This window comes from Arachis ipaensis, chromosome B8, assembly GCF_059453495.1.
Source record: "Arachis ipaensis isolate K30076 ecotype BB chromosome B8, ASM5945349v1, whole genome shotgun sequence".
NCBI lineage: Eukaryota > Viridiplantae > Streptophyta > Magnoliopsida > Fabales > Fabaceae > Arachis > Arachis ipaensis.
The window spans coordinates 81,551,017-81,576,049 of NC_142443.1; the positions used below are offsets into that span (position 1 = coordinate 81,551,017).

The 25,033-nt window shown below is 37.3% G+C and overlaps 1 protein-coding gene across 1 annotated transcript; it reads left to right on the forward strand.

Annotated features, from left to right (window-relative positions):
• Positions 1-255: 255 nt before the first annotated feature.
• Positions 256-921, forward strand: LOC107611093 (uncharacterized). The gene has a single exon (XM_016313054.1). It carries the CDS (start codon positions 256-258, stop codon positions 919-921), a length of 666 nt encoding a protein of 221 aa, XP_016168540.1.
• Positions 922-25,033: the final 24,112 nt, after the last annotated feature.

Genomic DNA, 25,033 nt, shown 5'->3' on the forward strand with positions numbered 1-25,033 from the left:
AAGGAACAAACAGAGGTTGACAAGAATGACAAGAAGGACTCAAAAAAAGATGAAGAACCACAAACTTCACTTTAGGACAAGCAACTCTCAGAGGCACAACCACAAGAGAAGAGGAAGGAGGTGAAGTCATATGTCCCTCCACTACCCTGTCCTAAGAGATTACACAAGGAGCTCAAAGACTAATAATTCCCTAAATTCTTGGAGAGTTTCAAGAAGCTAGAGATCAACCTTCCACTTGCTGAGGCCTTAGAATAAATGCCTCTCTGTGCAAAGTTCCTCAAGGAACTCATCAACAAGAAAAGGAGCTGGAAAGAAAAAGAAACCGTGATCCTGACCCAAGAATGCAGTGTTGTGATTCAGAAAGGCCTGCCACCTAAACTCAAAGAACCAAGGAATTTCTTCATACCATGTACCATTGGGAACATACCAATTGATAAAGCTCTGTGTGACTCGGGTTCAAGCATCAATTTGATGTCCCTTTCGATGATGAGAAAGCAATCAATAGAAGAAGTGAAGCCAACCAGAATGTCACTACAGCTAGCTGATAGATCCCTCATAATACCCAATAGAGTGGTGGAGAACCTTCTAGTCAAAGTTGGCAAGTTCATCTTTCCTGTGGATTTTGTGATTTTAGACTTAGATGAGGAAAGAAGTGATTCGATCATATTGGGAAAACCCTTTCTAGCAATAGCAAGAGCCATCATTGATGTAGAAAAAGGAGAGATGATTTTGAGGGCACACGATGAACAAATAACTCTCAATGTCTTCAAAGAAATGCAACTCCCTGCTGAAAAGAAAAACTGCATGAGGATTGAGGATGAGGACTTAAATTTGAAGGAGAAGCCCAAGGAATCACTCATAAACTCACCCTTGATGGAGAAGTCTGAGATTGAAGAGAAGCAAAAGGATCAAGAGAACTAGAGAACAAAGAAGCTGAAGAAGAATTGCAAACAGAAGCTGCAGAGATGACAATTAAGAAGAAGGCTCCTGACATTAAGCGTGCTAAGAAGGAAGAGTCATCAAAGAAAGGGAAGAAAAGTAAGAAAAAAGTGCCTAAGGGGTGGAGGTACAAGAAGATTCCAACAGAAGGATTCTCACCAGGAGACAAAGTAAAGCTGATTTATCAACAGTTGGAAACACCTCCACATCCTTCTGAATTCTACATTATCAGTGATGAATCCATATTTGACGATATATTTTGGTTTGATTTGAGTGGATTTTATCACATAAACCCACATTTATTCATCTAAATAGCATGCTTTTGTGTTTTCTCCCTAAATCGAGCTTAATTGTGAAAACATGCTATTTTGTGCTTAATTTAATCAATTTTATTCCACTTTTATTCCATTCGATGTCTTGATGTGTTTGATGAGTGATTTTAGGACTACGAGGCTAATATGGATGGATGAAGTGATGGAAAAGCATTCAGAAAGGGAGAAAGCATGATGGAATGAAGTTTTGGAAGATTCAGCTTCCGTGCGTGTGCACAGTGATGCGTACGCGTGGGAGTGTATTTCGCCATACGACGCGTACGCATCGCAGCCAGCACGTGACTCACTTAATGGAAAATGCTGGGGGTGATTTCTGGGCCTCCATAGCCCAGTTTTGGGACTCTCTAAAGCTGATTTTACCTATATCAAGGAAGGTCTCACTCCATGTGAAGGGGGGGCAATTAGGTTTAGCTTTTGTTTTGTTCTTCTCTTAATTTCTGTCTTTAATTATTGTTTTAATGTAGTTTCATTTATGTTTCTTTACTTGATTATCTTACTTCTCTTAGTTCTTCTTCTTAATTTCTCTTTTATGTCATTTTCCATTTTTATGAATACTCTTGTAATTTTTAATTTCGATTTAATGCAATTTATGTTTTATGTTCATTTAATGCTTCTTTTAGTTGTAGTTATCATTTTCTTGCTCTTGGTAGTTAGATTTTATTTTTAATGCATTTTAAATATTATTTTATTTTCATGCACACCAAGTGTTTGATAAAATGTTTGGCTTAGTTTTTACATAGTTTTTTCTCACTCTTGGCTTGGAATTGATGACTTTGGAGACCCTTGAGTCATTGATGTCCATTCTTGTTTGATATATTAGAGTAGTTAGTTGATTTGGTCTCCCTTGACTCTATGTGACCCATTAGTGTTGACATAGGACTTAGGGATTGGAATCAACTATGCCTATTTGACTTATCTTCGATGTAAGGTTGACTAAGTAGGATTAACTCTTCATAATCATCATGTGTTTGTGGTCAATGTCTAGGATAGGTAACCTTAGTCCTCAATTACTTGCCAAGAGGTTTCTTGCATTTGAAGTTTTATTGCTTTGACTTTTACTTGTTTTCATTTAATTTCTTGCATGTTAAGTTACTTTCTTGCTATTTCCTTTCATTGCATTTAATTGCTTTGAATTTTATTGCTTTGATGTTTAATTTCTTGCATGTTTAGTTTCACACTCTTGGTTGAGAAATTGGGTGTTTGGGTAGAATTGAGTTGTGGATGTCCATTCCGCATTGTGTGAGAATTGTTAATTGGTTTTGTTTCCCTTGACTCTAAGTGACCCACTAGTGTTGACTTAGGACTTAGGGATTGAGATTAATTATGCCTAGTTGACTTATCCTCGATGTAGGGTTGACTAATTGGGATTAATCCACACATAATTATCATGTTTGTGGTCCATAACTAGGATAGGAAACCAAGATTACCCACTTCTTACTAAGAGCCCTTTTTACTATTTGATTTCTATTTGCATTGCTTCTAATTGCTTTCCTTTTAATTCCATGCATGCTTGTTTACTTTCTTGCTATTTACATTAATTGTTCTCTTGCAATCATCCAACCCCCATTTTCTCTCATAGCCAATAACATGATACTTAATTGCAACTCCTAGGAAAGATGACCCGGGAGCTAAATACTCTCGGTTTATATTTGGTTTGAATTGTGATAACATTTGATTGATGATCAATTTTTAGGTTTGGACCATACTTGCCGGGGATTTGCAATGGTGTTTTTTTTGCTATTGTACATATGTAAATAGTGTGAATAGCTTATTTTTGGTTGATTGTACATATTTTGCTTGCTTTTGCTTAATGTGAATATGTGAATAGTTTGTTTTGGATGATTGTTTGTTTTTACTAGTTTTAGGAGTTCATTTTATTTGTTCTTGTTACCTTGTGTTTTTATTTTCTCTTTACCCCATGAATTCTCACCCATTGCATTGTGAGTTTTGTTGCTATTGTGTGTAGGAATTGGGAATTTGAATTGCTTGTTACCCAGATGGAATGAAAAGGACTCACCACTATACTATAAGATTTGGGTGTACAAGCTTGGGAATCTCAATTGCCTTGGAGGATACAAGCTTGGGTGAGAGCTTCTAAATAAAGTCCAACTTAAGGACTCTAAATAGAAGTGCTAGGTAGGAGACACCCCACCAAGGTAACATTGTTCTAACTCTCTCTTTTTGTATATATTTTGGCTTAATTGTATTTTTATTTGATTAGTTTGCTTAGAATTAATTTAATTTTGAGTTTTGATAGGTTAATTTTGGTTTGGATAATGAATTTATGGGTTCTTGCATGTTTTGGTGTTGAATTTTGATTGAGCTAAGGCTTGGTACCTTAGAATTTGAAAGAAATTTTTTTTTTGAAAAACAGGGCATCTGTGCGTACGCACACCCTTGTGCGTGCGCACACAACTTCTATTTTCTACGTTTTGTGCGTGCGCACCGACCTGTGTACAGGCACACTGATGATCTTACCCCTAGTTTGCAGCGCTAGCACAGCTTGTGCGTGGGCGCTCCAGTATTTTCTGCGACCTGTGCATGCGCACCTTCTCGTGCGTACGTACATGTTCCCTTTTTTGCAACCTTTGTGCGAGCGCACAGTGCTATGCGCACGCACACGACCTTACACTCCCTCTGGTGGGAGCGTTGGCACAACTTGTGCGCATGAACGCCCTGCCCCTTCTCGCTCTTGTGTGAGCGCACGGACCTGTGTGTGCGCACACACATGATTCTTTATAAAAAAATCCTTCTGTGCGTGCGCACAAACCTGTGCGCACGTACACGTCTTAATTCCTCTTCTGCCAGGAGTGCTCGCATAGAGTGTGCGCTCTCATACCTTCCGTTTTCCTCAACGTGTGCGTACGCACATGTACCTGTGCGTACGCACACCACTGTTTTCTCACCACTTTACTTCTTTTCTCCTCTTCTCTCTACTTCTTCTCTTCTTCTTTCTTCCACCCCTCTCTTCTCTTTCTTTTGCCCTCTTTTCTACTTGCTTTACTTTATTTTATTTACATTTTATTTTTTATTTTAGTAATTATATTAGTTTTAGTTTAATGGTTGTTAATTGAATAAATTGCAAGTGTTTGATTGATGTTGATTGGGTTGCTTCTTGCTTGAATTTGGTTTCAAGTTTGATGAATATGTGCACTGAGCATTGAGTTTTTGTTTGATTGCCTAGATGAATTGTGAGTTTGATTCATATGTTGTCGCGACCATATGTGTTAAACTATATCCCTGTTTGGCATTTTGAATTGTGAACTTTTAATTTAGTGAATTGAGTTGAACTACTCATTCATCATGATTTTTAAGTGAATATAATCACATAACAAGGTATTTGTTCTTTGTTAATGCTTTGCATTTTTTTTTGAGTTGACTTGACTTGATTCTTATCAAGCCTTGTCACTTTTTGTAACAAGCACTTTATACATGTGTTATTTCATTATTCATAAGGATGAATAAGTATTCTCTTTTTATAATTGAATTGGTTATTGTTAATTGTGCCTTTTTCTATTAATTTTGAGCTTTCACTTGCACGATTTCAATATCCAATATCTCCAATACTGAATTCACTTTAGTTATGGTCACCTAGGTTGCTTGTACCTTGTTTGTTGCTTATTCTTTACTTGCAACCTAGACCACCTAATTGAGGACACATGCTATTTCTTTTACTTTTATGGTTACCTTCTTAACTGACTAATGTGTATGTTCTAAACCGTGCGCATTTAGAATACGCACATTGCCTTTTTATCAAACCACACAACTTACTTCTCCTCAATTGTTGTTTATTTGTGTATACAGAGCAACCGGAGCCCCCGGAGACCACCAGCTAAAGGTGGAGCCTCATAGTCCTTCATCTCCCGGATCATGTGTATGCACGGAGGACCGTGCATTATTTAAGTATGGGGGAGGATCGCCAACTTCGAGGGGGGTAAAATCCTTTTCTTAAACACTTTGCAATACTTTTTTTTAGTTCTTTTTCTTCAATTTTTGCAATTTTTCCTCTTATTTGCATTTTGTTTGGTTTGTTTGTATATATTTCTCTAGTGCTTATACTATTATGGTAGTAAATACTTGCAGGTTGCATGTTAGATTGAATAAGTTTGGTAAAACAACAAAGAATTTTCAAGAAATTCCTTTTAGGAAATTCCATTGATTAGATTTAAAAACTTGTTTTTGAACTTGCTTGAAGTATTTTTAAGGAATATAAAAAAAGGCTTGAACAAATTACCTAGTGAGATTTGAGCCTTAATTAGATGGTTGCACATTTTCAACCACAATTTTGTTCTTGTGTGTTATACTATTTTATGATTGTGATCTTAGATTTGCTTTAATCTATATGTCCTATATTTGATGTCTTGAAATGCAATTAGTATGATTGAGGCCATTTTTTATTAAACTCACTTAACCCATATGGCCAACCCTTACATCTACCTTTGTAAACCACTTTTGAGCCTTTAATTCCCCTTTTGTTATAATATTAAGCACATTTTTTGCCCTAAGTGGAAAACCAATAATGTCCATATATGGTATCTTTGATTAGCTTGGGTTTGAGTGTGTGTGTTAATCAAGTGTGGGGGAAATTTGTGGAAAGCATTGGTAGAATGTTAGTTTGGGTTTTCATTCTCTTGTTTATGATAAAAGAAAAATTTTGGTGTACATACTTTGTTTATAATAAAAAAGAAGAAGAAAAGAAATAGAAAAAGAAAAAGAAAAAAATATTAAGAAGGTAAATAAGGGATGCATATGTGTGTGAATTGGAAAGAAGATGCATGAGTGAATGTGAGAAAAGGAAAAGAATGGGAAGTTAGGTTGTTCCTGAGTGTACAAAGGTTGATATAAGATTAGGTGGGATACTTGAGCTAATCAAAGATCCAATCTATTAGCCACTTAACTATATTAATCCTACCCTTACCCTAGTCCCATTACAACCTTCAAAAGACCTCATGATATTTGCATTCATTCATCAAATATTAGTTAATTGTTAGATGACTTGCAAATCTTTGAAAACATGATTAAAGGAGGATTGAGTGATTAAGCCCTAAACACTGAGCGATTAGAGTGTAAACACATCCGGTGAGGGGTTCAATCGCTCAATTCTATGTTTCCATCTCTCATATTGTGTCTTCTTGCAAGTTTCTTGTTAGTTTTTGAAATTTTCAAATCAAATCTTTTTGATTGATTGAGATTTCTTTGTTTGTTTTTGCCAAACTCAATAGGAACCATAGTATAGATATAGATAGATAACATTTAGTACAATTTCATACCTTTAAGTAGTTGCATTTTAATAAGTTACCTCCCCTTTACCTTCCTCCTTGGGTGTGATTAGCATGAGGACATGCTATTGTTTAAGTGTGGGGGAATTGATGAATCCATATTTGACGATATATTTTGGTTTGATTTAAGTGGATTTTATCATATAAACCCACATTTATTCATCTAAATAGCATGCTTTTGTGTTTTTTCCCTAAATTGAGCTTAATTGTGAAAACATGCTATTTTGTGCTTAATTTAATCAATTTTATTTCACTTTTATTCCATTCGATGCCTTGATGTGTTTGATGAGTGATTTCAGGATTACAAGGCTAATATGGATGGAAGAAGTTATGGAAAAGCATGCAAAAAGGGAGAAAGCATGAAGGAATGAAGTTTTGGAAGATTTGGCTTCCGTCGGTGCACACAGTGATGTGTGCGTACGCACACGCGCGCAAGCTTGATGATGCGCACGCGTGACCCACGTGTACGCGTCGCAGCCAGCACGTGACTCACTTAATGGAAATCGCTCGGGGCGATTTCTTGGGCCTCTAGAGCCCAGTTTTGGGACTCTCTGAAGCTGATTTTACCTATATCAAGGAAGGCCTCACTCCATGTGGGGGCGGGGGAGACAATTACGTTTAGCTTTTGTTATGTTCTTCTCTTAGTTTCTAGAGAGAGAAGCTCCCCCCTCTCTCTAGAATTAGGTTAGGTTTAGTTAATTTCTCTTAAATTTCTGTCTTTAATTATTATTTTAATGTAGTTTCATTTATGTTTCTTTACTTTATTATCTTACTTCTCTTAATTCTTCTTCTTAATTTCTCTTTTATGTCATTTTCCATTTTTATGAATACTCTTGTAATTTTTAATTTCCATTTAATGCAATTTATGTTTTATGTTCATTTAATATTTCTGTTAGTTGTAGTTATCATTTTCTTGCTCTTGGTAGTTAGATTTTATTTTTATTGCATTTTAATATTATTTTATTTTCATGCACACCAAGTGTTTGATAAAATGTTTGGCTTAGTTTTTACATAGTTTTTCCTCACTCTTGGCTTGGAATTGATGACTTTGGAGACCCTTGAGTCATTGATGTCCATTCTTGTTTGATATATTAGAGTAGTTAGTTGATTTGGTCTTCCTTGACTCTATGTGACCCATTAGTGTTGACATAGGACTTAAGCATTGGAATCAACTATGCCTATTTGACTTATCTTCGATGTAAGGTTGACTAAGTAGGATTAACTCTTCATAATCATTATGTGTTTGTGGTCAATGTCTAGGATAGGTAACCTTAGTCCTTAATTACTTGCCAAGAGGTTTCTTGCATTTGAAGTTTTATTGCTTTGACTTTTACTTACTTTCATTTAGTTTCATGCATGTTAAGTTACTTTCTTGCTATTTCCTTTCCTTGCATTTAATTGCTTTGAATTTTATTTCTTTGATGTTAAATTTCTTGCATGTTTAGTTTTCACGCTCTTGGTTGAGAAATTGGGTGTTTGGGTAGAATTGAGTTGTGGATGTCCATTCCGCATTGTGTGAGAATTGTTAATTGGTTTTGTTTCCCTTGACTCTAAGTGACCCACTAGTGTTGACTTAGGACTTAGGGATTGAGATTAATTATGCCTAGTTGACTTATCCTCGATGTAGGGTTGACTAATTGGGATTAATCCACACACAATTATCATGTTTGTGGTCCACAACTAGGATAGAAAACCTAGATTACCCACTTCTTGCCAAGAGCCCTTTTTACTATTTGATTTCTATTTGCGTTGCTTCTAATTGCTTTCCTTTTAATTCTTTTCATGCTTGTTTACTTTCTTGCTATTTACAATAATTGTTCTCTTGCAATCATCCAACCCCTATTTTCTCTCATAGCCAATAACATGACAATTGCAACTCCTAGGGAAGATGACCCGGGAGCTAAATACTCTCGATTTATATTTGGTTTGAATTGTGATAACATTTGATTGATGATCAATTGTTGTGTTTGGACTATACTTGCAACGTCAATCCTATTTTTAGTTTAAAAATCCAAACCTATGCAATTTGGTCATTGTCAAATTTGGCGCTGTTGCCGGAGAGTTGCAATGGTGTTATTTTTGGCTATTGTGCATATGTAAATAGTGTGAATAGCTTATTTTTGGTTGTTTATACATATGTTGCTTGCATTTTCTTAATGTGAATATGTGAATAGTTTGTTTTGGATGATTGCTTGTTTTTACTCTCATTGGAGCACATAGAAATCGTCAGACAAGACACTGGAAGGAAGTTGACAGTGAGAGGAGACAAACTGAGGCACTATGATCATCAACCTCCCTACCAGAGAACAACTGTCAAGCTGGTAACAATAAAAGAGCGCTCCATTGGAGGCAACCCATGTTTAGCATTTTTCATTTCCAGCTTTAGTGATAATAACAAGTGGTTTTCTATCATGAATTCAGAATTTCATAAACAATTTGATAATTACATTGAGCATTTCATGAAGCTTATGATCAACTTCTAAGTTTGGTGTGCCTAGAGGCATCCTAAGATGATTTCAAGCATGATGAACATATAGACATCTTAGGACATTTACTCAAGTATTTTCTTGAAGTATATAGCCAAACATTTAGTTTGGTATTCAACATATGCTATAAGTATGAATGATGAAAATCAAATTTGTTTTAGGCCTTGAATTTCATGAGAAGTAAACCATGATCTGCATCATTTTGAGTTCAGATCTTGAAAGTAGATAATAAAGTAGTCATCATGATGATTGAATCAAAGGTGACAAGGATGTAAATTGAACTCTTCCATGAAGCATATGGTGAACAACAAGTTTGGTGTGCAAGGTACTTAGTATGATGCATAAGGCTCATAATATGTACATCCTAGGAATTGAATCTAATCCTTGCACCACATGATCAAACACTAAGTTTGGTGTTCACATATGTCACATGCACAATTGCAAGAAGTCACTTTGGTTTTTGATTTATGATGAACACTTAGTTTTGGTCAATATGAAAATTTCAAAAGTTAGTTATTGCATTTCATTTTGCCGCCATCTATTTTGATTAATTTTTGCTTTGTTGATTTGGATAGGAACATGGAGGAAGGGATTGAAGGAGAGGACTGGTGCTACTGTCTTCTTTGCTTGTGAATGATCTTCTTCTATGGCAGGCTGTATGTGATCACTGCCATGGACCATGGTCATTGATCTCCTCTGTTACAGATTGAACGCCATTGGTCGTGGTCATCCAATCTGATGAAGGGTGAAGCGCATAGCAGTCCATTCTCTTGGAGATCCTACTCAAAACACCATAGAAAAGTCGAATCTTCCGAATCAGAGGATGCTGCTTCTTACGATTCTAGCCTATACCACAGAGACCCAAATCTCCCCGAAAATTGGCTGAACTAGTGTCTTGAGAGGTCCCCAACGAAGTCACGAATTAGCCGTCTGAGAGATGTATAAACATAGTTGTTGCTTCGTGCTTTCCAGTCACGTATTCACACGAACCCAAGTAGACGCGGGTGTTTGTCAGGCATGTTCGTCTTAATGTGATGAATAGAGCTAACTTGTCAGATCATCCTATTCACCACGATGAAGATCGGATATACATCTTAGATATAGATTAAACACAGATCAAAGAAGAAATAGTAATGCTTTTATTAATTCATAGGACTCAGCAGGGCTCCTCTCCTCAACCTAGGAGGTTTAGAAACTCATACTGATGAGAAATACAAAGTAAAAACATGAATAATGCTGAATGGTAGTATGTTGTTCGAATGATTATGTAAAATACACTTTAAATACTAAACATATGATTAGTAAGGGTAAAATAGTCTATTTAGTGCTAAAATATACTTCTGGGGCCCACTTGGTGAGTGTTTGGGTTGAGCTTTGATGAGATCCACGTGTTATGAGGTCTCTTGGGTGTGGAACGCCAGCTAGGGGGTCTTCTTTGGGCGTTTGTACATTGGTTTTTGCTCTTTGGGCGCTGGACGCCTGGAAGGGGGCAAGTAGCTGGCGTTGGATGCCAGTTTTGGGCCTTCTAATCCGAAGCAAAGTATGGACTATTATATATTACTGGAAAGCTCTAGAAGTTAGCTTTCCATAGCCATTGAGAGTGCACCATTGGGACTTTTGGGCCCTCGTATCCATTAATGCTCAAAGCCATGGGTCCTTTTACCCTTGCCTTTTGGTTTAAAGGGTTACTGGCTTTTTCAATCTGCCCTCCTTTTTCTACATTTTTGGGCAGTAATGGAATTTTCTGCTTTTTATTATTTTTGTTTCTTTTTTTGCCACTTTTTTCGCATGCATATTATTTTTTTTCTTTTGCAACATGCTTTTTCTTTTTCTTTTTGCTACTTTTTTTTTTGCTTCAAGAATAATTTTTTTTTTCAGATTATCAATAATACTTTTCCTTTTTCCTTATTCTTTCAAGAGCCAACATTCTAAAATTTCAAATTCAAATATGCACTGTTAAATCATACATTCAGAAAACAAAAGCAATGCCACCACATCAAAATAATTAAACTACTACTATTTTAAACTTAAAATTCATGCATCTCTCAATTCTTTTCAATTAAAATTTTTCTTTTAAGCAAGGTGAGAGATATATGGAACATTTTACAACTTTAAGACATCAAATGTAAATGACCATGCAGTAAAACAAGAGAACAGACAAGATAACATAGAAAACAGAATAATAATAAAAGGAAAAGGAGTAAAAGAGAACGAATCCACCTGAATGATGGTGGCTAGTGCTCCTCCTTGAGGATCCAATGTAGTGCTTAATCTCTTCAATGTCACTCCTTTGTCTTTGTTGAGGCGGCTACACAACCTCATTCGCATGCTTTCTAGTTTGCTCCATCCTCTTCTTCCATACTTAGGAGTGGTAGAAGTCAAAAAGTAAATCTTTTGCAACACCAAACTTAAGGGATTTGCTCGTTGATAAAACATTATTTTATGATTTATTTTGTACTCAATTGAGTGGTTTTTATTAACTCTTTACCCACTTACTCATACTATTTGCATGGTTTTACATTTACCTTCCAAATTATGTGCTTTGATTGAAAACATGCTTCTTTGGACTTATAATTGCTAATATTAATCCTCTCTTATTACCATTAGATGCCTTGATATGTGTGTTGAGTGATTTCAGATATTATAGGGCAGGAATGACTCAGAGGATAGAAAGGAAGCATGCAAAAGTGGAAGGAATACAAGAAGTTGAAGAAGTTGCTAAGCTGTCCAGCCTGACCTCTCTGCACTCAAACGGCTATAACTTTAGCTGCAGAGGTTCAAACGATGCGGTTCCAGTTGCGTTGGAAAGCTAACATCTGGGGCTTCGATTTAACATATAATATGCTATAGTTCCCTTGATGCTAGGCGACGCGACCGCGTGATCCATGCAGCCGCGTCGCAGTGACAGAAATCAGCGCATTTAAATTCTTCTCCAGCGAACTCCGGGCTGTTTTCGACCCAGTTTGTGGCCCAGAAAACACAAGTTAGAGGCTATAAAGTGGGGGAATGCATCCATTCAAAGAAGGCTCTCATAATTCATAATTTTAGGAGTAGAAGTAGTTTTTTAGAGAGAGAGGTTCTCTCCTCTCTCTTAGGATTAGGATTTAGGATTTCTCTTAGTTTTAGGAGTGACTCTCAATCCCACGTTCTTTATTTTTATTTATTTTACCAATTTAATTTATGAATTCCCATGTTATGATTTGAACATTTTATTTAATATAATTCGAAGTATTTCAGACTTATGATTGCTCTCTTTAATTTATTAATGCCCTGTGTTTATCCAAATTGTTTTCATTCTAGTAGAATTTCCCCCCTTTTGGCCTTGGTTAAATAATTGGTGACTCTTGAGTTATCAAACTCATTGTTGATTGAGAATTGGAATTCTTCAAGAATTAATTCATCCACTTAACTTACCTTCATAGTTAGAGGTTAATAAAGTGGGAGAAAAAATCCAATTCTCGTTACAATTGATAAGGATAACTGGGATAGGACCTCCAGTCTTCATACCTTGCCAAGATTTTATTTTACAGTTATTTATTAATTTTTATTGCTTGAAAATATACCTGTGCACATTGCCCAAACTCCAAATTTCTCAAAACCCCAAATTTACAATCTCCATAACCAATAATAAGAACATACCTCCCTGCAATTCCTTGAGAACACGACCCGAGGTTTGAATACTCGGTTATCAATTTCAAAGGGGTTTGTTACTTGTGACAACCAAAACGTTTGTATGAAAGGACTTTTGAAGGTTTAGAAACTATACTTGCAACGAGGATTTATCTGCAAATTTCTAAACCACGCAAAAGTTCTCTCATCACTCGTCCTCGAGCAAATATGAACGATGAAAAAGAATAGGGTAGAAGAAGGTGGGGTAGGTGGAGCTTCTATGGGAGCTACTGGTCCTGAGAGGCTAGTGAATCCAGATTTCCTACTTCTCTGCATTGGCGTTTGAACACCCAGGGGCTGCTCCCTGGCTGGTATTCAACGCCAGCAATGCTGCCCATGAGGGGCGTTGAACGCCTAGCAGGGATACCCTGGCTGGCGTTCAACTTTAACATTCCATCCAGAGTGTTCTATTTTCACTGCTGTAAAATTCTGTCTTTATTCTTACTGCTGCATATGATCATGACACTAAAAGAAAAATAAAACAAAATAAAAGGAAATAAATAATTAATTAAGGCTGGGTTGCCTCTGAACAAGCACTTCTTTAATGTCATTAGCTTGACGGACAACTCTTTTCAAGGAGAGAGATAGTCATAAAGGAATAAATCTTTACTCCTTACTGGGAGCTTCCTTCCTGTGCTCTCATGGAATAGCTTAATAAGCTCAAGAGACAGGATTTTGTTCACTACCTGAGGCAGGGTTGGGCTTGCAGCAATATGCTAGTGTCCCTGTTTGTCTCTTCCCTCTTCCATGGTAAATACCATGATGAGATAAGTGAACATTACCATTTTCCATGGTGAAAAACCCTCAGTAAGGATATTTTTTTCCAGCCCCTAGGTATCTTTCTTTTGTGGCCTTCCTCCTTTGTGGATAGTGTACATCCCACAGCAAACTTACGTTTGGTCTTAGGAGGGGTTGAATTGGTTCCATCCAAGGGAGGAGGCTTGGATGCTGAATCCTTTATGCAAGTGCCTCCCTTGTCAGGGGGTAATAGAGGGTCAAGAACCTTGAACACCATCCAGCCCTTATGCAAGGTAATCCTTGTTTCTTGTTCCTCCTGGATTCCCAGCTTCTCTATTACAGAAAGTGGCATGCTGCTTATACTTGAACCTAGGTCACACAGATCCTTTTCAAAGGTCATAGTGCCTATGGTGCAAGAAATCAGAAAGCGTCCAAGATCTGGAAGCTTCAGAGGCATCCTCTGCTGAACCAAAACATGGAGTTCTTTGGTAAGCAGTGGAGGTTCTTCCTCCAGAGGCCTTGTACCAAATAACTTGGCATTCAACTTCATAAAAGCTCCTAGGTATCGAGCAACTTGCTTTTCCCTGGTGTTTTCATCTTTATCCGAGGATGAGTAGTCATCAGAACTCATGTACCGCAGAAGTACATGGAAAGGAACCTCAATGGTCTTTATGGTTTCCTTTGGGTCTGAGATAGTGGGTTCTTGAGTGGTGTTTAAGCACTCAAAGGGTGTGCTTCTACTGGCATTCAACGCCAACTCTGATAGCTCTTTGGGCGTTGAACGCCCTTGCTGTCCACCCTTACTGGCGTTAAACGCCAGTTCCTCTAGCATTCTGGGTGTTGAACGCCCAACAGGGATGTCCTTGCTGGCGTTCAATGCCAGCTTCCCTGGGTGTGTGGGCATTGAACGCCCAGTGAGGGATTCCTCACTGGCGTTTAGCGCCAGAAAGCCTGGGTGCTTGGGCGTTGAACACCCAGGCAATGCTCCTTGGTTGGCGTTCAACGCCAGCTCTGCTGCCAGGATGGGCGTTGAACACCTAGTGAGGGCTTCCTTGGCAGCTCATGCTAAATTAGGATACTGTACTTCTCAGTAAGTATCTCTATTTCATCTCCCCTCAGTTCCTTCTTTTCAAATACCTCTGTAAAAGAGATATTGACTTGCAGCCTCTTAAGTGCTGCTGGAAAATGAGCCAACTACCCATTTGCCGGTTCTTTCTGCATGCCTAGGAAAGATGGCTCTTGAGACTCTTTCACCTCTGCAAGGGTGTGCTTTGCCCAGAGAATATTCAACTCGAGGTTCCTTCTCCTCTGTCGGGGCGTGCTCAATGGCATTCTCAGGATCCTTCTGGTCCATGATTGCCTTAAGTCCCTTAGTAGCATGCTCCTGAGGTTTGGCCTCCTCAGTACTAATGAGGGCTAGACACTCTTCTCTTGGATTCACTTCTGTGGCCCTGAGAAGAGTGTTAGGGTGTTTTTGCAGCTTCTGAGGAAGTTTCCTCTAAATGGCTGCATTGCACTCCTTAGTAAGAGCTACTGTCTCTACTTCCCTCCAATCCCTCTTGTTGTTCAGTATTTTCTTCATGAACTTAGTGTATGAAGGCATTTGTTCAAAAGCCTCTCCAAAGGGGATTTTGATATCCAGCTTCTTAAAAGCTTCTGAGAATGTGGCAAATTGCCTATCCTTTTCTGCTTTCTGGAGTCGTTGAGGGTATGGTAACTTGGCCTTGTACTCATCAATCTTGGTTGATGAAGGCCGAGTACCTTGTGTATTGGAAGGGGGGGTTACTAGCTTGCTTGGGAGGGATGTTATCTTTATGTGACTGGCCTCCCTTGCTTGGGCGTTCAACTCCCATGCTGCTGCCACCTAAGGCATTTGAACGCCCAATCTCTGCCCTTTCCTGGCGTTCAACGCCAAGAGGGATACTTCTCTGGGCGTTTGAACGACCATTCTCTGCCCTTTCCTAGCATTCAATGCCAATAGGGATACCTCTCTGGGAGTTTAAACGCTCAAAGTCATCATGTGCAGAGACCTGGTTATCCTCTATGGGCTTTTCGTTCTTATTGTACTGAGGTTGGGTGCTTAAGATTTTCCCACTCCTCAGTTGAATAGCCTGGCATTCATCTATTATCTGCTTAGATAACTGTTGCCTTGTTTGACTTAACTGGGCTTCCACATTCCTGATAGAAACCTGAGTTTCTCGCAGAGCCTCTTGCAGTTCCAGCAGTTGCTGGCCAAGGGCTTGCAGTTCCTGAGTCAATGGGCCATCCTGCTCTGGAGGGTTAGATTCAGTAGCTATTGCCTTAACTTCTCCTTTCGTAGAGGCCTCAGGCGATGAGCACGAATGCTGATTAGTGGCAACGGTCTCAATAAGCTCTTGAGCCTCTCTAATGGTCTTTCTCATGTGTATGGAACCACCAGCAGAGTGGTCCAAAGACATTCTAGCCATGTCTGAAAGCCCATAGTAGAAGATGTCTAACTGTACCCATTCTGAAAATATTTCAGTGGGACATTTTCTTAGTATCCTCCTATACCTCTCCCAGGCATTATAAAGAGATTCACTATCTCCTTGTTTAAAGCCTTAGATGTCCAGCCTCAGTTGGGTCATCTTTCTTGGGGGAAAGTATTGATTTAAAAACTTGTCCACTAACTGTTTCCAAGTTTTTAAACTAGCTTTAGGCTGGTTATCCAACCACCTTTTTGCTTGGTCCTTTACAGCAAAAGGAAAAAGCAATAATCTGTAGACATCTTGGTCTACTCCTTCACTGTGTACTGTATCAGCAATCTTTAAGAAGTCTGTCAGGAATTTTGTAGGTTCTTCTTGAGGAAGCCCAGAATACTGGCGATTTTGCTGAACTAAAGTAATAAGCTGAGGGTTGAGTTCAAAGCTACTTGCTCTGATGTGAGGTATGCTGATGCTTCTTCCATAGAAGTCAGTAGTGGGATTTGTATAAGATCCCAAAGTTCTTCTGAGCTCTTCATTCTCACTTGGGTTCATGATTAAGAAAGAAGAATGTGGATATAAGGGGTAGAAGAAGAGAGAGAAGTAGAAGAATTGAATAAGAATTAAAATATTTTTATTTTTATTTTATTTGTTTAATTAAACCAAATTTAAAATCAATTAATTAAAAAGAAATAAAAGTTCGAAAAAGAAGGAAGAGAAGTAGAAGAGTAAGTTAGGAAGTTTTGAAAATGAAGAGAGAGAAGATAAGTAATTAATTAAGAAAAGATTTTATTTTAAAATATAAATTTTGAAATTTAAAATTTAAAATTTTGAAAGTTAAAATTTGAAGTTTAAATTTTGAAATTTTAAATTTTGAATTTTTTTGAAAAGTCAACAAGATAAGATTAATATTTGAAAAAGATAAGATTTGAAATTTGATTTTTGAAAAAGATTTGATTTTGAAATTTGAAATTTGAAAATTGAGTTTTGAAAATTGAATTTTGAAATTTGAAATTTAAAATTTAAAATTTGAAATTGAAATTTAAAATTTTGAATTTGAAATAAGATAAGAAAAGATTTTGAAAAATATATGATTTTTGAAAAGATTTGATTTTGAAATGATTTGGTTTTTGAAATTTAAAGCTAAGATAAGATAAGATAAAAATTGTTTAAATTAAAATCTGAATTTTCAAAGGAATTTTCGAAAATTATAATTAAAATAAAGATAGAAAAGATATTTTTTTTTATTTTTGAATTTAATGAGGAGAGATAAAAACAAGTACACCAAACTTAAAATTTTTAGATCTAGTTACTCCTAGTGTGTGAAAATTTGAGGAAAAATACCAAGGAACACCAAACTTAAAAATTTTAAGATCAAAACACAAAAAGACCCAAGAACACCTTGAAGACTAACAAGAACACGAAGAACCAAATTCAAAGAAACTTAAAGAACACTAGAACATAAAAAGAACACCAAACTTAAAATTTTTAGCAAACTAAACAAAGATTTTCAAAAATTAAAAGAAAAATAACATGACACCAAACTTAAAGACTTGACGTAAGATTCAACCAAAGAAAATATTTTTGCAAATTTTTAGAAAGAAAGACTCAAAAGGAACGAAAATTTCAACAAGAACAAAAACAAAAGACTCAAATTAAGAACAAAGATTAAACAAAGAAAATAAAAATATTTTTGATAAGCATTTTGATTTTTTTTCGAAAAAGAAAATTAAAAATAGAAGACTCAACAAGAACACAAAGTATCTCAAACAGAAAGCTAAGGATGCTTAAAAATAAACTACATGAAAGAGTTTTAAAATTTTTGTAATTGAAAAAAACAGGAAACAAGAACATAGAAGACTGATGATCGGATTTTTGCTAGTAAAGAATTCACAATAAATTCCTGTTGCAAGTATAGTTTCTAAACCAACAAGAATCCTTTTATACAAAAAATTGTTTGTCACTAAAGCAAACCCAATAAAAAAAAACTGAAGTATTTAAACCTCTGGTCGTCTCTCAAGGAATTACAGGGAGGTGTGTTGCTTATAATTGGTTATGAGATTATATCTTTTTGGGCTTTTGAAATAACGAGTAAGGAAATAAAATGGCAAGAAAGTAAATTAATAACTAAGAAAAGCTCTTGGCAAGGTATGAGAATTAGAAGTCCTATCCTAGTTATCCTTATCAATTGTGATGAGAATTGTTCATTGCTCCAACTTGGTTAACCTCTACTATGAAGGTAAGTCAAATGGATAAATCAATACGAATCCTCAAGTCCTAGTCAACTCCCAAGGAAAGAATAGAGTTAGTGGAATTCAAGTCAATTAGCAACTTTCAATTATCAATCAACAAAGGAGTTTGATAACTCAAGAGTTTCTAATTACTCAACCAAAGCTAAGAATATAAAAATCTAACTTAAAACCCTCCCAAGCATTTCATCAAAGACTTGGAAGGCATAACATAAAAACATAGAAAAGCAATAAGAGATAATAAAATCCAAACAACCAATTGAAAGCATCAATAACATAAATTGAAGAAAGCAATCATAAATATGAAAATACCTCAAATTGCATTAAATAGGAAATCAAATCTAACATAAGAATTCATAAAGTCAATTGGAAGGATAAATAAACCAACAAGAGAAATAGATAACTAAATTGCTAGAACTAATAAGAGTAGAAGAGAAACTAAATTAAAGGAACATTGAACCTGGAATTGAGAGGAAATAAACCTAAAACTAAGAGAAATCCTAAAACCTAGAGAGAGGAGAGAGCCTCTCTCTCTAGAAAACTACATCTAAAATCTAAAATTATGTGAATGAAAGTTGTGTCAATGATTTTTCCACTCTGCAGCCTTTAATCTGTGTTTTTCGGGCTTAGAACTGGGCCAAAATGAGCCCAGAAATCGCTCCCAGCGCTTTCTGCAATTTTTGCACGTGCCGCATGTCATGCGTTCCGAGGTGTGAAGTGGGCGAGAAGGGATTTCATAATTGGGGTTTTGAATAAGACGACCTTTGTGGAAAGGATAATTCGTTCGGATCGACATGAGAGTCCAACCACATTGGGGGGGCCAATTCAAAGCCCTCCGGTAAAATAAGAACAGCCCCGACATTCAAAGCCCTACGGCTTGGGGGGAGATCTTTCATATCTTTCGAGATCCACCCTACAATATGGGGCCAAAAAGCCAAAATAAATCATTTTAGCCCTTAGAAGTTATAAAAAAAAACAGATTATCCCTTTCACGCTCATGTCACGGCGAGGTACTGTAGAAGAAAAAACCGCAAAATCCGATCCAATTTATCGTAATCAATTAGTTAACATGTTGGTTAACTCCCGATATAGCAGTAAAAGCAAGACGTGTAGGCGGATCTACTCATCAAGTTCCCATTGAAATAGGATCCACCCCCTTGTCTTACCAAGTTCCATATTAGTCAGATTAGTAAACATCTATATGTTTAGATGCAACAATTTTTAAATTATAGAGGGTCCCCTTTAAGATCAAACAATTCCATCGAATTGAGTATGATTGTATGTGTGATAGCATCTACTATACCAGGAATATCAATGAACCCGATTATTGAAATATTGCGCACCATCATTTAGCTATTGCGATTCTTTTCCTGATAGCTGGTCACATGTATAGAACCAACTTCGGGATTGGCCATTACTTAGAAAAAGTGAGCCACCGGTTCAGGTACAAGAAACTATCATTACCGCCTGGACAATTAGACATCCAACCCGTAATCGCAACGACCCAATTGCAAGAGCTCGTACGCGTCGTTTGGCAAAAATCCTTGTCACGTGTACGCGTTAGGCACGCGCACGTGTCGCCGTGCAAAACTCCAATTCACGCGCACGCATGAGCCATGCGCGCGCATCACTTCTCGCTGGTTATCTCCTTCATTTCTTGCTCTCCTTCCTTTTTTGCAAGCTTCCTTTCCATCCTCTAAGCCATTCCTGCCCTATAAAGCCTGAAAATACTTAACACACAGATCACAGGCATAAAAGATAGTTAAAATTGATAGTTTAAAGGCCTAGGAAATATGTTTTCAACTATATCACAGAATTAGGAAGGATTTGTAAAATCATGCAAATTATATGAATAAGTGAGCAAAGAATTGATAAAAACCACACAAATTAGCACAAGATAAACCATAAAATAGTGGTTTATCAAAGACTCAATACCAAGAACACAAATGAAACAAAGAAAAGAAAAATATTTTTTGAGAAAGATTTTTAATTTTTTTTCGAAAGACAGAAAAGAAGAAAACAAAAATTAAAAGACTCAAACAAAATCAAAGATCAAACAAAGGAAAGAAAAATATTTTTGAATTTTTTTTTTAATAATTTTTGAAAAAATAGAAGAAGAAGAAAATAAAATAAAAGACTCAAATAAAATAAAAATTACTTGATCTAGGGAGCAACAAGAGAATCCTTCAGTTTGTCCAAACTCAATAATCCCCGGCAACGGCGCCAAAAACTTGGTGCGTACGATCCCCACACTTTCGTACAGTAGTACCAGCAAGTGCACTGGGTCGTCCAAGTAATACCTGAGCGAGTCAGGGTTAATCCCACGAGGATTGTGGTTTGAAGTAAGCTATGGTTGTCTTGCAGGTCATAGTTAGACAGATCAAAAGATTTATGTTTAAATGCAGTTTGATTGTGAATTTGAATGGAATAAAGCAAGAGAGGTAGAAAATACTGATAAGAATAGGGTTAAGGATTGGAGTTGCTTTGTCTTTCTAAATTAACTCTGGTACTACTGACTTCTTTACTTGTGAATGATCTTCTTCTATGGCAGGCTGTATGTGATCAACGCCATGGGCCGTGGTCATTGATCTCCTCTGCTACAGATTGAACGCCTTTGGTTATGGTCATCCAATCTGACGAAGGGTGAAGCGCATAGCGGTCCATTCTCTTGGCGATCTTACTCAAAACGCTACAGAGAATGTTGAATCTTCCGGATCAGAGGATTCTGTTTCTTAGGATTCTAGTCTATAACACGAAGACACTAATCTCCCTGGAAATTGGCTGAACTAGTGTCTCAAGAAGTCCCCAACGAAGTCGTGGATTAGCCGTCTGAGAGATGTATAAACATAGGTATTGCCTCGTGCTTTCCAGTCATGTATTCACATGAACCCAAGTGGACGCGGGTGTTTGTCAAGCATGTTCATCTTAATGTGATGAACAGAGCTAATTTTTCAGATCATCCTATTCACCATGATGAAGATCGGATATACATCTTAGAGATAGATCAAACACGGATCGAAGAAGAAACATTAATACTTTTATTAATTCATAGGACTCAGTAGGGCTCCTCCCCTCAACCTAGGAGGTTTAGAAACTCATGCTATTGGGAAATCCAAAGTAAAAACGTGAATAATGCTAAATGGTAGTATGTTGTTCGAATGATTATTTTAAATGCTAAACAGAAGACTAGTAAGGGTAACATAGTCTATTTAGTTCTAAAATTCACTTCTGGGGCCCACTTGGTGAGTGTTTGGGCTGATCTTTGATTAGATCCACATGCTATGAGGTCTCTTGGGTGTGGAACTCCAGCTAGGGGGTCCTCTTTGGGTGTTTGTACATTGGTCTTTGCTCCTTGGGCACTGGACGCCTGGAAAGGGGCAGGTAGCTGGCATTGGACGCCAGTTTTGGGCCTTCTAATCCGAAGCAAAGTATGGACTATTATATATTGCGGGAAAGCTCTGGAAGTCAGATTTTCTTAGTCGTTGAGAGTGCTCTATTTGAAGTTTTGTAGCACTAGAAAAGCTCTTTCGAATGCAAGGAGGTCAGATTTAGATAGCATCTGTAGTGCTTTCTCTGTCTCTGAATCAGACTTCTGCTCCAGCTCCACAATTTCATCCAGAAAATATTTAAAATTGTACAAAAACACAAAAACTCATAGTGGAATATAAAAATGTGAATTTAACACTAAAACCTATAAAAACTTAATAAAAACTAAATAAAACTACTAAAAACTATTTCAAAGTGATGCCAAAAAGCGTATAAAATATCCGCTCATCAAGGACAAGTCAAGAAAAGGGGTTCAGCTACTCTAGAGCAAGGCTAGTCACATGTCCTTGGAAATTGCTCATTCAAAAGAGTAACCTTGCACATATTGGTTAGTTAGGTGTGTCATTAGAACACCTTGATGACCGAACCTACCAACCTAAAAAAGAAGCAATCCTTGTCTCCATTCAATCTTGCATGCATACCCTCAATTTCCACCATGCCCAATTGAATCCTCACTATCTTTCTTTATAAATAAGCCTTCATTTGGTCTGAGCTCCACACTCAAAGTTACACTTTCTTGCACTCATAATTCACTTCTCGTATTCCTTCTACTCCAAGTCACACCCGTATGCTCATACTTGTTCAAACCACTATTGTTTTCACTTAACTAATCACTTACCTTCATCCTCAAGCTATACTCTCACTCTACCTTGCATAAGCTATACTAGCCACTCTTCCCCACTCCTTCTTTCTCGTCTATTCGGCTCATTCAATGCAAACCAATGGCATCATCATCAAGTTCCAAAAGGAGAAAGGGAAAAGAGCCTGTGGAGGATATTTTTTTTGATAATTAGAGGTTCAAGTCTGTATTCTATGAAATATAACTAGAATGGATGAGACCTAAAGGAATATTACCTGAGATATCATTCCAATTCCCGGATGATGAATGCCAAGAGATCAAAGACAAGATTAAAAGGAGGAGATGTGAGCTTCTCACCAGTCCACTGATAAGAATAAATGCAAATCTTGTTAGAGAGTTCTATGCCAACACGGTGAGGAATAATACAAGCAAGGACACCTCTTACAAGAGCTATGTAAGAGGTGTAGAAGTTGACTTTAGCCCCAAGGCTATCATGAAAGTTCTTGGGCTTAGATCAACACCTTTCAAAGAGGCAAGCTACCATACAAGAGTAAGTGGCGGTTCAGACTGTGAGCAAATTGCCAATGATATCTGTGTAATAAGGGCTGATTGGGTGAGGGACTCCAAAAGAATGCCAAGGTTTATTAGAAGAGAAGACCTCATCTCAGAAGCCAAAGGATGGTATGAGATTGTAAGGAGATCCATCCTCCCCAGTGCAAACAATTTAGAGGTAAAAATTAAGAGAGCCACCATGGTGTATTGCATTATGACAGGAGGCAAAATAAGAGTTTATGAGCTTATAGCAAAGAATATTCAAGAGATATCAGAGAAGAGTGACCCTAACTCCTGGCTCTACTATCCAAGCACCATCATTCGCCTATGCAAGAAAGCCAAGGTGGTGTTTGAGGAAGTAGAACCTGATTGGCTAAACCCAAGCAAGCCAATCACTCCTCAAAGGATGTCATATATCAGGGCTGCCCAACAACAAAGGAGACCTCAAAGGAGAAACAGAAGGAGAAGGGAGGAACAACAAGAAGAAGAACACCAAGAAAGGGAGCAGCAAGAGGAACAACAAGCTCCAGCACCAACCACTATGGACATGAGCCAAATCCAAGAGGCCATTGATAGCCTATCTAGGCAATATTTGGAGAATCAATAGCAACAAAGAAATTTTCAACTCTAACTCATGGAATAGCAAAGGGGATTCCAATCCCAAATGATGGATCAACAAAGGGAGCTACATATGCTACTCATGGAGAAACAAAAAGAATATTACTCCCAACTATGTGAATCCATCCATCAAGTGGCTGAGAAGCAAGTCCAGCAAGAAAGGCGCATCCAAGAGCTCAATCAACACCATAATGTCCACATGAAGACTTTTAATGGGTAAAGGGTTCTCAACGAAGGGACACATCTAGACAAGGTTGAGTACGACATGAGTACTCAAGGTAGGCTTAATTATTTGGTTGATTTTTTGCCTCAGTTGAACCCAGGAATAACAAAGTATGAGGACATTAGTGAAAGGATATAGTCAAGAGAAGTTGAAAGAGTCAAACGCAATGAAGCCAAGCTAAGGAAAAAGATGGAGGATATTGGCTTTTGGAAGAAGCTGAAGGAGAAAGGAGGAGCAAGCAGCCAGCAAAAGGGAGATCAAGAAGGAGAGAAGAAAAAGAAGGGAAACAAGCTAAAGAGTAAAAGGTGGTGCAGCTCCTTGCTTATCAAATTTAATAAGGAAGAACATGCTTCCATATTTACTTCATGAGTTTACCTTTGTTTAAATTCATTTACATTCTGTTTGCTTTCTTTATTTGTCATTTTAGCTTGTTAGCTTAAGTGTTTATATCATGTCATCTTACTTAAGTTGTATGCTTTGTTCCCCATGCTTAAATAAAAGAAAAATGTTGAGAAACAGAGAAAGAGTAAAAGTCTATTTTGGTAGAAAATAGAATAAGGTTATGTGGTGGTGCATGCTTGAATACTTAGTAAGATCACTAATAAAGTTAAAAGGTATAGTGTTCCCTTAAGTATAAGCTTAGTTTGCGTTATATGAAACCTTGGTAAGCAAAAGATCCTTGCAAAAAGAAAAGAGAAAAATGAAAGAAAAGCCAACATTAGTGGCAAAGTTAGGCCACTAACGGGCAGCACTAGCATTGGCAATAGAAAGAAAGAAACAAGGAATAAGCTAGGCACCAATAGCTTGACCCTTAAGATACATGCCTGTGGTGCTTTTGTACTAGGATCTGCTTGGATGATTAGGTTCTAAGGAGTGTTTTAACACATGGTAACTTGGGTTAACTAACCTGGGATTACCAACCAAAAATCCATTATCAAGAGCAACCTAACTATAAAGCATGTAGTAACCCAAAGAGGTACTGGGCATCAATATCTCTAGGTTGAATTGCAAGCCAAGTGCTAGGCATCAATACTTGGTTTCATGCACTCTCTTAGGCAATAAGTAAGAATTTTCATGAGATTAATGCAAGAATTACTTGATGCTAATAATGATGCATTATCTTGTGATTGTGGCAAGGCTTTGATGCATTTGTTTGGTTGATAATAGGTGAGGAGAAGCAAAGCAAGGGGCAGAGAAGAAGCAGAGGCCATAGCGTTAGTGGCCAAAGTTAGTGCACTAACGCTATGACTAACGTTGCAAAGAAGGAGAAGGCAACGTTGGTGGCCAAAGTTGGCTCACCAACGTTGCCTATCAACATTGGCAGAGGAAGAGAAGGCAACGTTGGTGGCCAAAGTTGGCTCACCAATGTTGCCCATCAACG

Excerpts from the sequence above, each read along its gene's own strand:
- LOC107611093 (XM_016313054.1), top strand. The coding sequence starts at position 256 with ATGCCTCTCTGTGCAAAGTTCCTCAAGGAACTCATCAACAAGAAAAGG.